The 17816-nt window shown below is 38.3% G+C and overlaps 1 protein-coding gene across 1 annotated transcript in view; it reads right to left on the reverse strand.

The window, feature by feature from the left end:
* Window positions 1-328: 328 nt before the first annotated feature.
* Window positions 329-17816, reverse strand: part of GPD1L (glycerol-3-phosphate dehydrogenase 1 like) — a 28492-nt gene continuing 11004 nt past the window's right edge. The window contains exons 4-8 of the mRNA XM_026098692.2: window positions 17217-17355; window positions 15904-16016; window positions 7295-7528; window positions 6721-6827; window positions 329-3359 (exon numbers count right to left, since the gene is read on the reverse strand). Coding sequence (XP_025954477.2) covers window positions 3263-3359; window positions 6721-6827; window positions 7295-7528; window positions 15904-16016; window positions 17217-17355 — 690 coding nt within the window. The 3' untranslated portion in view covers window positions 329-3262. The remainder of the gene's footprint in view (window positions 3360-6720; window positions 6828-7294; window positions 7529-15903; window positions 16017-17216; window positions 17356-17816) is intronic.

Below are 17816 nucleotides of genomic sequence, written 5' to 3' on the forward strand. Positions count from 1 at the left end.
AACTGCAGAGGAGGGGGAATTGGTCACTTACCCACCAGTGCCCTCCAGTGGCTCACACTGTGACTTGAGGAACTGAAGACCGTAATGCTGCAAAGATCTGACTGTTCTAGAGGTCAAACACAACATTTCATTGAAATTGCATCACTAATGGAGAGAAATGAAAATGCTGACATCTGAATGTCATATAGTAATTTTTCTTTTTAAGTTCTAGCATGGCAATCTCATATCTTGCTCTGATGACATAACATCATGTATAAACAACTGCATTCCATGAAGTGTATAAAATAGTAATTGCAAACCATGTAAAGTGACACAACAGAAACCAAAGTGATTCCCAAGACAAAATGTTTATTTGTACTAATTTTTCAAATGGGTATCCATTTGCAATCTTTAAATAAAAAAGTACACATGTCAAGGGCCAGTTGAGTATATATCATTAAAAGATAATGCCATTCCTTAGTGATTAATGTTCTTTAATTGGTCAGTAGTTACAAATTTAGGACCTTGGATGCAAAAATCGTACACAGGGGTTAATGTTTTCAGTAAGACCATCCCAGTACTAGGCAAAACAGAGTGTTTGTAGAATAGAATTCTAATCATTCAGTTCCAATATCGTATCACAGTTTCATAATTAGTAGTAAATATTAGTGGGGAAAAAACACAATGCCAAGCTGAATGTTCTCAAGCACTGAAAAGCAAGTACAAATGTTGAAATATCTATAGAAAGTAAAATAAATTATTGTAGTTACTGAAACCACTTTTTGTCTAGAATATCATTGCAGACTGAAAGAAAGTCCCATAGAAAGCCTTCCTCCAGATTTCTCACTGAATAGGCTTCTGTACAAAACAACAGCAGTTAAGATTTAGGGTTTCAGTGAAAATAAAAGTATTGGAATAATACAGAAATCATCTTAAAATATATATTAATTTACCACATTTAGCTCATATAGCCCTTTACATATCTTACAAAATACTATCGTTCTATATACTGCATGAAAAAGAAAATTATATATATATATATATATGCATATATCTCTAAAGGCAAAGCCAGCCAGCTTGGTTAAAAAACAAAAACAAAAACCACTACCAACAAAAAAAATGTAAGCAGACACACTGGAAGTTATGCCCTAACAAAGAGTGTATGCTCCATGTGTGCGTTAGTGTAACAAAGCCTCCAGCCTTAAAACATCTTTTTAACTAAACAGAGTGCTTTCTCCACACCAGCTCTACCAGTCATTTGCCCAATTGCCACAAATGTCTGATAATACTTAACTTCTGGCCATCTCTGTTATATTTAGCACTAAATTAGAAGGCAGGAATAAGGCAAAATAACCTTTCATGTCCCTGAATATCTGATGACATTCACATGATCTTCCTAAATTACTGCAAAACTCTACAGGAGCTCAAGAAATGGCACTCCTGAGCTGAAGCATCTTCCAGTCTATACAAAGCTGCCCCAACACTTGCTTATTCCAGGGTGACCCACGCTACTCAAGTATGGATGATAATTATTCCCAGGCATCTTCTTTGTTTTAGCAAGTACTGAATGCCATACTAAAGCTTCAGGAAGGGTTTGTGCTTGCAATTTCTGGTCTACGAACATCATCGAGAATACTGAAAAGAAGGTAATCACTTCTGATGTGGCTCAGAAGGCTGGAGTGGATGTTCAGACGGGATGCATGTTCCTGTGACTGGCCCAGTGTTAAGCTCTGTGAATCTCAATGCTAACCCTTGTCTCTCTGCTGCAAGGATGAGTCCACTCGTTATGTGCCTAGCATATATTTTACCAAAAAGTATACAGCTTAGTATACAAACTGTATACTTTGCTATTTGTAAAGAAAAGCAAGACAAAAGATTTCATCCATCTATCTTCTCTTTCATCAACCTTGCTAACAAACCACCCCCCCACCAAATCACAACCCAGTGCTGACCAGACAGTTGAGCATCACAAGTCCTCTAATAATAAATCAAATTAACCTCCCTGATAAAGCAAAAGTGTCTAAAAATACGCAGCTGAGGTATCACAAAAATAAAAGAGAGACGCCTTTGAGAAGCTTTCAGGGCTTGGTCATAGAGGACTTGAACCAGCATCCACTAACTTTTTTCAAATGAAAGAGTAGCATCAGAACTCATGATTTCTCTGTGGAGGCTGGCAGTCCAGCTGACAGGTCAGTCACCGGCAGGCACTTGAATGAATGCACTCAGCACACTGGTGTACGATCTTTTTGACAACACAAGCATGAGCTACCAGGGAACCCCCCAAACATTCTGTGCTGTGTGCAGTTCAACACATAGTACCTGATGGTTAAGGTAGAAAAATAGCATGACAGTTCTGAGCAGTGGATACCCCAAGAGTATCCTTCCCCACCCAAACTATACCAAAGAAGAACCATCACATGTACAGCACTAAAACAAACCCTAAGCGCCAGGATTCAGAACCCCCAGGTCAAAATCTCCCACTTGTTTTTTGGAATGAGATTCTAGAGGAGCATAACAACCAGGAATGGCAAGAGAGAAATGCAGAAATACAAAAATGCAAGGATTAAAAAACAGAAGGGGAGATAATGATCCCCCTCTAGCATATTCCCTTTAAAACAGTATACTTAAAAACTTTAAATTCACTTAAAAATTGGTTTCAAAATAGTCTGATAGTTTGAAAGACTTTCAAAAATCATGATATTGTTCAATGGAGTTCATTAAAACATTCCTGTAGCCTCCTGAATAACTGCTACCACTTGTTTCCATTAATATTGCTTAAAAGAATATAATAAAAAACATGCAAAACATTCAAATTTCAATATGTACGCACAATAAAAATGAGTTATAAAAAAAAAGACTCCTAATACTTTAAGATGACTGGCTTGATTCAGCCTCCATTAAAACCAGTGGGATTCTTCCCACCATGTCCAGTGGATTTTGGACTGGGCCTTCATGAGAGACAACTAAATATTGTTTATGTCTTATATTGTAGGAACACACACGCAGTACACTTGTGTATATACACTATATATGTAGTGCAAGTATTGAACTGCTTATCTTAAAACAGTTGTTTTAGCCAGCAAAATGACAGTCACCAAGCCAACACTACATGCTATGTTGAACTAGGCCAAAAAGCAAATAAACCAGTATCCACTCAGACACATTCATATTGTTACAGCTGCCCAGTGAACAGCTTTGTATGAAGCTTAATGATACAGCCACTTGAACCCAAATATAAATTTGAAAGGCAGAAAGCTGCATTAGTGCAATGGCCTGATTGATTTTATATGTGCTCTGGATGACTTTGAAGGCAGGATATCATCTCTTTGACAGGCTTCCCTTCATAGCAGATTTGATATACAGCAGTGAATAGTGGAAACCTAAGGAAAGAGGAGAGGAAGCAAACGCAGCATATGATTATTTTATAATATTCTGTTAAATGAAGGAAATAAAATAGAAGGGGGGAAAGAAAAATGAACAGAGACTGAAAAATCAATTTCTTTTCGTATTTGTTGGGCATTCATGGTGGGTTGAAAAATGCTGGATAAATAAGACCCTACATAACATCCCTAGAATGAGTCACTCTCTCAAAAGCCTAGCTAGCTATAACAGAGACATTCACTATGTATGGCACAATCACTAACTTCTTTAAAGAAAACAAAAAAGAAACACTTGCATCTTTCCTTGATAATCTTATAGCAGTGCTAATCTGGACAGAAAAGATGCCTGGCCTGTCAGTTAAGTATTATCTCTGAACAATAATTTGATAAAACAACTGCAGAATATGACAAAAAGACACAAGAAGAATTTGAAGATCAAGTTTTTAACGATAAGAGTCTAAAATTAAACATGGATTTTGAAATGTTAAATTCAAACTCTTTTTTTCTTTTTTAAATTGGCTACGTTTCCAACAAGTCCCAAATTATTTAGGCTTCTTTGACAACATGAAGGGTTATTACAGCCAAGACACTTTACAGAAATTTAGTTTATTTTCTGTCCTTCACTCAGCCTGGACAGTGAGAACGAGACAAGTCCAATTTTCAGACAGAGCTTGGTGGATTTTAGGGATTAATTCTCTATTCACCAAAATAAATAAATATGCAATTTCAGTGTGGCTTTATCTACTGATAAATTCTGGCCAAACGCACTAACTTATTTTGAATGAAATAAAAAATAAGGAGCATTGGAGATGCTGAAATAGTTAATTTCCAAGTGATTCAAAACAGATCTGAACCAGGAGCTTTTCCTCAGCAAAGTGATCCCATCGCTCACTCTCATATATATATCTGTGTATCTGTAACGCATAAATGCAACACAGAGTAGAACTCCTAGATAATACTGAGCACTATCCATGCATGCCAGTATACTCTGCCAGAAAGTGCTATACTGAAGTAACTCTGCTATCTCTACATCGCTCTGAGCCATGCCATATAGCAATCCCTCTGTTCACTTGTGTAGATGCCTCAGAGAGCCAGAATTCACAGAAGTCAAGAGCAACCCATTCAAGAGTACCCTTATAGCATACCGATAAGAACACTCTCACAGGCAGATACAGGATTTGTTCTGGGGTGAATGAAGTACTTCTCATTACTGCTCAAAAGAAAATGTGGGGGAAGGGACATGACTGCATACTTAGTCCACTGTTTCTGTGGCTTTTATTACAAGTACTTGAAAAAGAAGTGTTGTATTTTCATTATCAGAAACATTCTGATGTCCTGCTATGAAATGCATGTTCATTTGTTTGTGCATATTTTTGTGGAAAACAAGACAAAAAACAGCAGTGATAGGAAATATTATTTCAGGTCAATTCAACTGACTTTTGATTTTTGTTTTATTTCACCAGTGGAATCAATATTAGCATATAGCCACACAGCTCTTCTTTCAAACCCGCTTAAATGTGGGGACTAAAATTGAATTTGTCATGCCTGTGTGAGATTTCTGCTGGAGATGGCCACAAAACATACTGCACACCTTATGAAACAAAAGCAAGTTTCACATCATTTTTTTTAGATCCGGTACCAGGAAGTCTGCCAGGAAGACTGCCAGGTACCACGACGCTCAGAGAAGGGACCGCTACCACAGACCACATCTCAATACATAATTCTTGCTGTTTATCACAGAGAACATTACTCTGAGCACAGCTCAGAAGCACTTTACTGGAAGAGGGAGAGAGGCTTCGGTGCTAGTTACAGCAATGCGACACAGAGGTCTACCGCACTTCACCCAGCAAACGCAGAATTAAGGCTGACTGTGGGATCACGGCCAGCAAACTCCAAATGTGCCTTACATCAGAGCACTTTAAAAGGGTTAGTTCTACAACTGTTATTGAAATAAAAGACTGAATTGCACTGTAAATACTACTAGGCACCAATCACGTTACGGAAGCACCTCTGCTGAACCTTGTTGACTCTATTTGCAGGACGAGGGTACGAAATTTTACTCTTACTTGACTCTTACCTCTTCACTTCAAAACCACAGCTGTTTTATTGCGTTCTGTGTTTTAAAGCAACAGCAAGCCCTACAGTTTTCAAAAAACAGTTTGAAAGTTACTTTCAAAAGTCTTGTCAAATGAGACCTTTCATGAAAATTTGACAGATATATAGTAGAGGCTTGGTAGACCAAACAGAAATTAGCAACTGTCCTATTTCATATCTTTCATTAAAAGCACGACCAAATTAAGTGCACTATTTGTTATAGGATGGAATGGGGAGGGGGGAACAAAAAACACAGCAACCTATTTTATTTCAGGTATCATAAGCAGGAAGGACCAAAGCCAACATTTTAATTAGATTTTTCTGCAGTTAGCTAAATTACTATACAATGCAGAGACAGGACTTAGGTGCCTTACTCCTAAAGATAACGTTAACGAGTTGGCAATTTAATGCAGATGATGCATTCAAATAGACTTTAAAACTACTTTTTGGGAGAAAAAAAAAAGTATCAGGGCTTGGTCTTCTGACTGGCAAATAATTTATTTTTCCAATTTTGCTTCATCTGAGAAGAGGAAGAGATAAAAAATAATGCATCCCTTAATCTCATAAAAAGACAACTGTGTGCTTGGCTTCAGGAACCATGCATGTGCTGACTAAACTGAATAAAAGACAAAGAAGCCAGGACCACCTACCATATTTCATGCCACAAAAAAAAAAAAAAAAAAAAAAAAAAAGAAAAAAGAAAAAAAAGATCTAGACAAGCAGATGGCAGGTTTATCCTATATAACAAACTGGAAGTCACATAAGGAGAGAGAACTGCAGTATCAAAGCTAGAATCCATATGGATAGAAGAAGCCACTCTATTCAGCAGATCAGCTGTAACAAAGCTCCTGTTCCTTGGAGATAAGCAATTAATTTACTGCTACGAAATGGGCTATAGAGCCTCTTTACATGGCTCTTTAAGAAGCTCAGCTTTTGCTTTCATGTATTTTATTCATTTCACATGTTAAAACACACACTGCTATCTCTCTCTCTGATAGGAGGAGGCCACCATAGATTCTGTAAATGGAAAACTATTCACAAATTTAACACCACACTATTAGTTCAAACAGAAGTGTATAAAGCAAATATTATTTTGAGTTTTTATTCAATTATTTCCTGTGTTTTTAACCAGGGATTAAACTGCTTGTGTTATAGTAATTTGCTTTTCAGCCATTACCTTCAAAATCTCAAGATCAGAAAAGCAAAAGCAGTTAAGAAGATAAAAAAAAAGGGGGATGAGGAACTTGCTCGATTTGTTCTTTCTTACTTTTCCACCATTCCTTTCTGCTTGAGGATGCGATACACTTCTGCAGAAGTCTGTGGTCCTTGCAGTTTCTGACCATTCAGCATTTCTTGCTCCAATTCTTCAATAGACTAAACAACAGAGAGAGGGAAAAAAAAGGAAGAAAAGGAGAGCTTCAATAGTTTATATAAACCTGACATCATAATCTGGATGAAAAAAAAAGCCCTTCAGTAACATCTTTTTTTTTCCTGTGTCGAAAGCTAAACTGGGGAAAAGTCTGTGCCATTGAGTGAGCAGATATAATAGTCTCTCGTATTCCTTCTGTAAACAGTCTCCTTCTTACATCCAAATCTCCCAATCAAATCTCCCAGATCTCCCTTTCTTCCCTGTCTCCTTTTCTTTTTTCTTTTTTATTTAAAACACCTGTCCTTTTTAAATACCTTTCCATGCATTCTAGTCTTGTAACACTCAAAATGAAAGGAAAGAGAAGGGTACTCACTAAGAACAGCTAGTGTGTCTCAGATGGCACTCCTGGTTTGCTGGAGTCATAATATAGCTAATGCTTGCAACAATGGATTTTACCCAGTGGATAAGGTACCTTTCCAGTTTTGACAAATGCTTCTGCTACCCGTCGATTCCGGCCACCATAACACGTTGTGATAAGATCAGCAACTCCACAGCTCTCCAGGAAGGTGGCAGTAGACACCTGTCCTTTGCAAAAAATTCTGGCAAAGGCAATCATCTCCATTAGGCCAAGGCGAATAACGGCAGCTTTAGTATTGTCACCACAGCGAAGGCCATCACAGAACCCAGCTCCTACTGCCACAATATTCTAACGAGAAGAGAAAAAACAAACAGGAAATGAGTCAATTACTGTTTAGGTAATCCCAGAAGACACCAAGAGACATAGTGCAAGTATCCTTCAGAACTGCATATCGAGTTGTTTATAGGATAATCTAAAAAAGTCTTACAATAGGAAAGTATTTCCAAGGATAAAAGCATAGTTAAAGCTCTGGAAGAAGTTGCCCTGCAGGCTGTGGAACTATTGTCATTGACTACGAACAGCTTAAACTATACCCAAACATGGTTTGTCTAGATATAACTGATTCTGCCCTGAGGAGGGCGTAGAGCTACGCTGACATCTCAGATCTCGAGCCTTATTTTCTTTGTGATTAAAGCAACGCTGAATCTGAGAAATGTTTGTTTACTTTCATGCTAATATGCCGAGGGGCTAAATTCAGCTAAGCTAATAGCACTCATCCCTTTTAAATATGCAGAGTTCCTAGAACAGTAATGCTTAATAGAGGCTTCCCTGCAGGTTCATGACACAGTGAGACCTTTCCTAAGCACAAAAAGGTTATCTCCATAGACCTGGCTACACCCTTCTACAAGGAAGGTACTGTTTCTTCATGATCGGAGAGCTGTACGGTCCCTTCTTTGGCTTATGAACATAAAACAAAGATTAGTTGAGAGACTTTTGAGCAAAGTGACTGTAAAAGCTATTTTCTGGCCTGGAAAATAACAAGATGAGCCACCAGAAGACAAAGATTTGCCATGGTTAGCTTGCCCATCCCCCCCAAAACCACTCCAAAAGAGATGGAACTATGAAGCCCTGGTAAAGCAGACAAGGAAGCAACAGATGTAGTAACATTTTTCTGCAACAATAACAGCAGCAGCCCCCTCAACTGAAACCACAGGATAACTGGCATTACGAGCCCCTGCTGCAGAAGAAGAACTGTAACTTGTTGAAGCAACAGCAGCAGCATTTGGAAGTTGCTAATGAAAGCAAGAAGACTATTAACAGCTGTTTTTGTTCTGTATGTTGGATTATGAGACACAAAGACCGCAGGCAGCTGTAGTGCTGCGAGGCTGATCATAGCTAGATGACTCTCACTCAAAAATGGGGCCAGAGGATGAGTCATTGCTTTTTGAACAGCTAGCTGAGGTCTAAATGTGACCCTTGGAAACCGCTCTCAGAAGTCCAGAAATTAGACATGACAGCAGCAAAAGATGACCAGACTTTTAAAGCTGGCACTTTAGATCATCTTGGCTTAAATCTTCACTTCAGTGATTCAGGCAGGGTATCTTTACATGAGACACCTCTCCTAGAGCAACAGGCCATCACCTCCAATATTTTTTCACATGGTGGTTAGAAAATTTTTGGGTTGAATAACCCATTTAACTGGAACTTGTATGTATCTGAAGTCTGAAAGTATTTAGTACTCAGCTAAAAATGAGAACAGCCTTGTTTGTGAACAACCTCTGGACTTTTTCCATGCACTTTTCAAACACTCCAATACTATGTAAAGCTTCCTCTTCCCTCCAACTTTGTCTACTTTGACTTTCCTTTCCACTTTTGAAGCAGCCTATCCTATCACAATTTACAGTACAATTTGGCCCATGGTGTTTTGTTGTACGTTTCTATCTTCCGCAATGTTTGTCTTTGGAGCAATGGAAATATTGTTTCAAGGAAGTCCTACACAGACCAGTTACTTCTGAGAAAATGGAGGGGGGGGGGGAAGGGAGGCTGTGATCTAACTGGGAAACACTCGGCTTCTCTTCTGTACAGTGTCCCCATTGTAAGTTCTTACATACAGTTTGCAAATAATGAGGAAACAAGATGACTGATTATTCTCTAGAACACACACCCATACCTAAGAGACTATTATATTCTGGTCAACGTAACTCTTAGGCCACAATTATAAATTTACATGCTCTATCATCTGGTTTCACTTAAATCCTTGAAGAATCTATGGATCTCTCTCTTTCATTTGACATATTGTAGAGACCTGGATTACACCACATTGAAAGCTACACCTTACTGGAAGGGAAGTCTCTCCTCTTAAAACAAAAGGAAACAGAAACCCCACTAAGTTAATCATCTTTCTGCCCAAAACAAAACAAAAAACATTCCCCAAGCAGCCTGGTACCTGAAATCTCTGGGTGCAGGCACTAAACTGAGTTTGTTTCAGGAAGACGCATGAGCAAAACACATAAGCCTCATGCCACTAGCACTGTAGAGATCCTCTTGAGAACCAGATCAGGGAGGAGGAAATCACATTTCCATCTGGCCAAAACATCTTTGCCGTATCTGATGCATCCGAAGTATATCAGGCCCACAGCACAAGCACAGGTCAGTGCATGTGCAGTTAAGTCAAGACGTGCTTGACTCACCTGAAGAACACAATTAGCATTTGCCAGCCTCATGGACTTACTGCTCCTGCAGGCTTCTCTGACACTCAGAAGCTCTAGGCAGTTCTGGGTCACTGTCTCTTCTTCTGAGGAGTAAGTGGAAAATGAGAGGATGTCTGAGGAAACTTCAAATTTATGGCAGCTACAGCTTCTAGGAGAATAGCTTGAAAGTCTCCTAGATTTCAGTCCCAAATGTCTTTAGCTGTTTGAGCCTCCTTGTGTTCAGAGAAGTAGGATATGCTTACGAGTAAAAAAAGCATTGCATCAAAGATGTCCAACTACATTAACGGTTCTTCCTAAGTGAAATAACCTGCAAGCCCCAAGTTTTCGCTAGTTGGTCAAACTGAAGAATGATAATATTTCATTGTCAACATCTGGAAAAGCCTTTTCTTAAGGCTGCTCAACACCTCCCTTCAGTGTTTTCTTTTTAGCTCCTATAACCTGGAGAAGCTTCAATTATTTCTTGCTGTAGCAAAAATTGTGTTTTGCTGTAGCTTTCCCACATTAGAAGATTTTTAACTAAATTAATACACATATTTTAGAATGAATCTGGGAAAAATATATAGTCTAAAATACATAAATTAGAGGATTCCAAACATCCATTAATGGGTTCTTTTGGGGGAAAATGGGGGAGGAGGGGGGAGATTAATTAAAAGTTTGATTTGGTCACACTATGGGAAGATAGTGAGATTCTGAGATACCATGTTCCCACAGACTAAATTTTAAGAATTACTAATCTAGACTAGTCAGAAGATATGAACCTGCTGCATAAAATTCAGTGGATGATTCTTGCAAGAAGATTAACTGAGCATAACTCCTTCTGGCATTAAAATAAAAACAAACAACTGGGAAATGCAAGTTTTCAACAGCTGGATATTAAAAAAAAACAAAAACCAAAACCAAAAAACTCAGATCATGGGTTCTACATCTCTTTCTGCTTCAGCCTCCAAACCGGAAACAAAACTATCACAAATTTTAGCCCAGCTGAATGTCTTGGTCCATTACATTAAATGATGTGCATTTAATATCATCAGGAGTTTAAACCAGAAATTCAATATTAATGCCATCTCTGATTTAAAGGACAAGTAACATCTTCCCCGTGGCAACATATTTCAAAGCATTTCTCAAGGGACAATAATATAATTGTTTCCATTTTACATAAAAGGAAAACAAAGACACAAAAGGGAAGTGGTAGAGCTGGAAACTGCAGAGTATTCCTTTTTCTCGATACCCCGCTATACCACACCACCTACCTAGGATTAATAAGGTCAAAATAAATGTTTAGACACTCCTGCTGTCACAACAAGAATGATCCTTTTCATATTGTTGACATTAATAACTCCACTTACCCTACTGCTGAGGATGAATTCAATTATTTAAGAGATGTCAGCTTCAGGTACCATCTGCTATCTATAATATTTAATCAGTATTCCTATTAAAGTGAAGCAGAAATATCCTGAACACTGCCAGTGCCAAAGCCTACATTTGCAGTTACAAGAGTTCCTGCAAATGAAATGGGTATACATTTGTGCAAGAAAAGTGTCAAACGCTGACTATATCGGTGTATACGATATGGTGGGGGGACTTGAGGGCCCGGTAAGCAAGGGTGACTGTAGTCTACAAACTTGTTCTAAAGGTTCAAAAATACTGTCACAATGACCCCAGAATAACAGCAACTCAGTGTTCCTTTTGGCCTGTGGGATTAAGAGCACTCAAAACCACTTTACACTCAAGTGAAGACATTTCCCCCACCTTGGCATCAACAGCTTTTTACATCAGAGCATGCATCCTGCACGCAAATGTTTTTAAACTATTAAAACACTCTGCAGGACATCAAACTCTTTAGCAGGTCTAGTATCCAGAAACCAGTGCTAGTCCGAGTACTAATTATTCCAGAGCTAGGACAGACCTCAGTTATTCTGTCGCTGGGGTATTGAAGCTAAACTCCAGAAAAGAAATGTTGATGCCAGGCAGTGCTCAGAATATGCTTCAGAGCAAATGAGAAAAATTGTCTTCTCTTTGCAGATGACCTGGTGTAAGCATGCCAGAGGCCAAAGAGCAAGTTCAGTTGATGACAACAGGCTACCGAGACCACAGACTCTGCTGACAGATTCTCTCACACAGAGTCAGTGCTCTGGAAGATCATTTCCAACTTACAGTCCTACTCAGCTTACAACAAGTTTGTGGAGCGGTCATGCAGACAGCTTCAGAGGCTATTTCTCAGGCAACCCTCACCTCTCCACAATTAAATGGATCAGAGAACTAAGCACAGAATTCACCTGGGACATCCAGCCTTCCTTGAGGTAGTGTCACAGCTCAGCACAGGCTGTTTTCTCTCCTGCTTACAACACAAATTTGGAGGAGCTCCTTGCTTCGCACCATGGCTGAGAGAGGTCAAATGGAGACTCAGCAAATCAAAGACTATCAGCAGGACTGTCAGAGAAGTTCAGCATAAGCTGTTTGCCTACTCCTGGTGAACTTGAACATGAATAATGGATTTCCTTATCAGTTCATCTCAGAAAACAGTAATTACCACAATCAACTTCTCTTCTACAATAGCTGGACTGACTATCCAATAATGACTGCCATAAACACACTTTGCAGGACTACCTTTGTAAATAATAATGCAGGGTTACATAACCTGGTAAACAAGAAAACTGTAGTTATCACGCTGTTGCTTAAGGTTAAGCTGGAGCTGTAATATTTAGAGATGGACCTGAAGCTCTTGTGGGAAAGGCAACCACAGCAGCTGTTCTCTCCTTCCTGCAGTAACTTTCACACCTCTGTCTTGATCCTTGACTGCTACCACTGAGGGCACTTAACTCTCCACAGCCCTCAACAAATGCACCAGGCAGCTGGAGCCTGGCCATTATGCCATACCCCAAACTAGGTTTTTGTTCCTCCTTTCTTCATGCTCATCTGTAACAGCTACACTGGGTAAATGATTCCACTAAAGTTTACACATAAGAATACAGCTACACTGAAACTGCCTCTCAAGTATACGCCTTGGTTCATACACCAGTTCAGTCTTGCCTCCTGTCTACGCTGTTTGATTGCAAGTCTGCATTAGGGCACAGAACTAAGAACTCCTTAGACACCTCAAAAGGGATCAATTTGGGTCTGTGCTACTCTGCAGCACCACATCCGTAAGGACTCAGGAGCATATCCATAGATAAGCTGGGCATACAGCTCTTATGGTGGTGTCTTAACTGTTGAACACTTCCTAGGAGGGCTCCAACATTGGCAAATGGCAGCTGGAATTCGTAGGCAGCCTCAACTCAAAGCTGCCTGTAGAGTCATTTGGCCACCCTGAAGATGAGCTATCCAAATTTGAAGTTTGCTTATTTCTGATCTTAACCCTTGAAAAAAGTCAAAAAATGAATGCAAAATGTGCTTCAGTCCTCAAGAGAAAAATCCCTGATAGAGAAGAATATGCCAAGCACTTTTTCTTCCTACAGCCAACAAGTTACTGTAAGCAGCTGTTCTCCCTCCCCAATACTGTCAGATTGTGTAAAACTACCAACATTCCCTATTGAGCCAGTCTCTGAGCTGATGCAAGACTGCAGTTTCAGTGTTCTGATTTCTATACTTCAGTACATCTCCATCAGCCCATTGTCAGAAAAAATAAATACAGCAAATTAAGTGGATTTTCAGAATATATGCATCTCTGAATAGCAAAAAAGCACATGTTCTTTCATGATCACCCAGCTGCAACACCTATTATTACAGTCTGAATTTAAATATGCCTCAAAAAAAAATTTCAAGCCTAAAATTATCACTAGCAACAGGAAAAGCAGTGTTCAGAACACCCTCTGCTACTCTTCTGTTCATCCATTCCCCCCCCCCCCCTTAGTCAATCATCCACACTGGAAATTCTCCCTGCTTAGAGAGGCTTGCAGAAATAAAGAGTGAAAGCAATAAGACTTTTAACAAACACTAGTCTATTATGCCAGAAATACCAGAAAAGTCTCATTTTCCCAAGCTGACATTTATTGAAAATGCAGAAGCTGGGAGAATATACTATTTCTTATAGCATTAATATTTTTCATAGTACACTATTTCTTATCCTTTAAATACCAATACAGGAGTTGCTTTTACTATTTCCATATAAAAAAGAAAGTCTGGACTGGGACATGTGCCTGCTACTGCTGTTCTTCTAAAATGAGGTCTGCAGTGATGCTTCAGACAGTTTGAACTGGCAATACTATAGAAATTCATGTCAGAAGCTCTTTTTGTACCTGTCTCTTCAGATAACACAATGCTGTCCTCTCCTGAAATACGAACTTCCTCAATTCAGCAAATTAAATACCAGTATATTTTGCAATTTTTCATGAAGTAACTTTCCAGTTTCATAAAGTAACTGTCAGCTGATGGAAGCTACACTTGGGATTTCTCCCTAAAAATGATCACATGAAAATATGCTTAGTTTTCCCCCCACATTTTTATTACAAAGATTACCTGAATAATCACATAAAAGGCAACAAGCACATAAAATGCTTGTTGTTACCATTAATAAATAATTCTCCTGCTAATAAGCATGTATAGCTTATAAGAAAAAAAGCTCGGATTTATGTTTTCATTATTTACATTTGAGTTTTGTGTTTTACTTTGCATAGGCAATAAAAAAAAAAGAGACCCACCCATTTAATTTTAGCTTCTCATCAATGGAATACATGTTCCCAATGAATTAATAAAATTCAGCAGCAACACTTGACTGGCACAAAACTCCTCTGTCAAGCAAGAATTCAAGCTAGTCAGAAAGCATCAGTCTGAGTAGATTTTGAAGAAAAATAAATCTGTAAAATTTTCTGACTCATCCTTTAGGTCTATACACAGGAATTTATTTCCTGCTGACCTCCCACATCACCACTACAGTATTTTCAAGCAATAGCTATGGAGCCAAATTATGAGTTCCAGAGTCTTGAGTATAAATACAGTAACTCCAAAACACATTACACTAATACACAGTCCTTTAGACCAGTTCACAGGCCCATGATCTCCTTCTACTCAGGACTTCTAAAATGACAGTTCTCAATACAAAACTATTTGGAAAACTAGTATGCTAAAATTTATGTTATTATATCTATCAGTCTGCCTCCCACTGATTAACAGGAGCAGAAATCAGAATCTGTTAGGTTAAAGGCGTCATTCATTGGCTCAGAAACTTTGCAAGTGAATGGTACAATTTCCACATAATTTTAACAAAGAAAACAAGCAATGCAAAATAATTATCCAAAAAGTAAAAAAATAAAAAAGCAAACCATATTATCTACTGTATCACCGCAACCATCAAAAAAGGTTTCCATCACAGATATCAGATAATGTGAACTACAGTACTACTGGCCAAAGTCCCAAGCTACTAATAATTTCTCTTCGCAAATGGCCTATAAATTAACCTGAAGAAAATATCAATAAGAACATGTTTAAGCTAGGCTTCACTTCCTGCCAGCATCAATTTTGTTAAGGAAAAGAAGTCCAGACGCTTAACTCTTTGAAATAACCTTTTTTCTCTTCAAGTCATTTCTGAATGTGGTTATCCACATGAACCTTAGGCAGTGTATATCCACAAAATATAACAGTCCTCAAGTCAAGTAAGTCGATGAATAAGGAAATAAATTGGTTAACAGACAAAAAATTAATACTAACTTCATTCTCAATGTTCTTTTGTAAACACACTCTTGCATAAAGAAAAAGGAAAAATGCCATGTCCCTTTGGGAACCGAAATGGATTTAGAAAAATTCTGAACACTTAGACAAAACAAATGCTTGTTTTGTGACTGCATGCAAGCTAAGTAAAAGACATAGGAAGAGAACTTAAAATGCTATGAGACATGGGTATAAATGCCAGCTCTCAGAACACGCTGCTCTGCAATTTCCCGTCTGGTTCTTTCAGAAATTTGTTTCATATGTTAAATAAAATATAATAAATGTAACCCTATAGATAAAAATACCCGCTTGTTGCTATGAGGATCACTGTTCCACTTGTGTACGAAACCACGCCCTGTTTAACCTTACCTTTAGAGCACCACAAAGTTCAACAGTATCTGCATCATCTACTACAGTTATTCGGAAGTTTGGAGTCTGCAGGAGTTCTTTGAAGAGAAGGCCATTCTCCAAGATCTTGCTGCCTGTGGAGATAGAAAATGGAAGAATAAAAAAGCCAATGAATAATTTATTTGGGTATTATTTTGGCTTTCCTTTGCAAGTCAGAATACTTGAAAACAGAGTTTAGGTTGTTCTATCTTTATCCTAAACGGATTCCCTTGTTTTAAGTGATTAAGAGTGTGTCTACATCACATTGAAAAGCTCTGCACTGAGTTACTGTGGGCTTCTTCATAATTCTTTGTCTGCTCAGCAAGAGAGCCTAGAAATATAATCCCATTAATTCTCTATACTCTCCCTTTTAAATCTTTCTCTTTAAACAAACGCTAATAAAACAAAGGTAAGTTAAAAATACAACAGGCACAATTCTACCAATTATTTTAAGGCTGGTGTTCAAGAGAAATACCTACTGATAAAGGCAAGTCAAGGATATTTTAACTGAGCATGCTGACACTGGCAGCTAAGTTTCTGTGTATGGCAATTCAACTATTCAAAAATAAATGAAATGCAAAAGCTGTTGATGAGCTGTTACAAAGCTAAAAATGCACAAAAATGAAAAAAAACCCTCAACACTGAGACAATAACATTAACTCCCTGCTATTATGCATGACTATATGTGTACATATGTGCATGCTTATCCAGACACTGTGAAATCCAAGACTTGGCACATCTTTATGCAACGAAGGTGTGCAGAGACCAACACAGGACTAAAACTATGCCTAGGATTTGGGGGAACTAGTTATTCTGAGAACTTAAAAAGGATCAAAACAAAAAAGTTAAAAAAGTAAAAGTAGTAAAAAAAAGCAAAAAAAAAAAAAAAAAAAAAGTAAGACATATAGAAAGATACCATCTATGACCAGAACACCTGAGTTGGAATATATAATCATTTATCCATATTAAGCACCCAAGAAAAATCTTAAGCACAGCATTAAAATAAAGCAGTTTTATTTGGAGGATGAGAAAAAGTATGCTTAGTATTTTACCTGCTAAGGTCACAACAACCCTAGCGAGACTATAAAATTCCATTCCTCCCTCCCTCTGTTCCCAGTACTCTCCTAGTACTTTTGGAGGTATAAACATTCTAGAAAATTCAACATTAAAACAAGAAGGACCCCACAGTTTCTGATAACAGCTGACTAACGTTGAAAACTGAAACTTGAGCTATTGGATGTGCAATTCTGAGGACACAAGCATATTTTAAACATTTCAATTACTTGGAATATTACCTATTGTGGTTTCACAGAATTTCTCTGCCGCCACCTCATTGGCAATGTTGGCTCCCATCAGCACACTGATGTCTATTTCCACCTTCTCTCGAATAATGTCAGAGATCAGCTTGAGTCCCTCTGGGCCTTCATCTATTCCCTGCAGCCAACATTAAAGTGAATTACTAAAAAGGCATTAGACATAGTGCAGAAGAAGAGCACATCACAATTAGCTTTGCCCATGGACAGGAGCTACAACAAGGTCTCTTCAGAGAATAAAGGTGACAGACTTGTTAGCAGAGAGACAATTAAGTTCCATGAGATGCTTCTGCTCTCGTTCTGACCTCTTTAAGATGCCTTCTTACATGATATGAGGCAGCACCTCAAGAATAAGGAATAAACTAACAAAATCTAGATGATGTTAACAGGCTTTATGCTATGTTCAATAAAAACCTGATTCTAAAAAGTGCCGACTATTCAGCTCTGTTGTTCAGAATCTCAGCTGGTTGTAATCAGTGTGTGCCTACTAAAACCAGTGAAGAATCACTGAAATACCAATTGTGAATCAGCCCTGCACTTGGATCTGAAGCTGGACCAAAACTAACCAGATGGCATCCCAAT

The sequence above is a fragment of the Dromaius novaehollandiae genome, chromosome 2, assembly GCF_036370855.1.
Source record: "Dromaius novaehollandiae isolate bDroNov1 chromosome 2, bDroNov1.hap1, whole genome shotgun sequence".
Lineage (NCBI taxonomy): Eukaryota > Metazoa > Chordata > Aves > Casuariiformes > Dromaiidae > Dromaius > Dromaius novaehollandiae.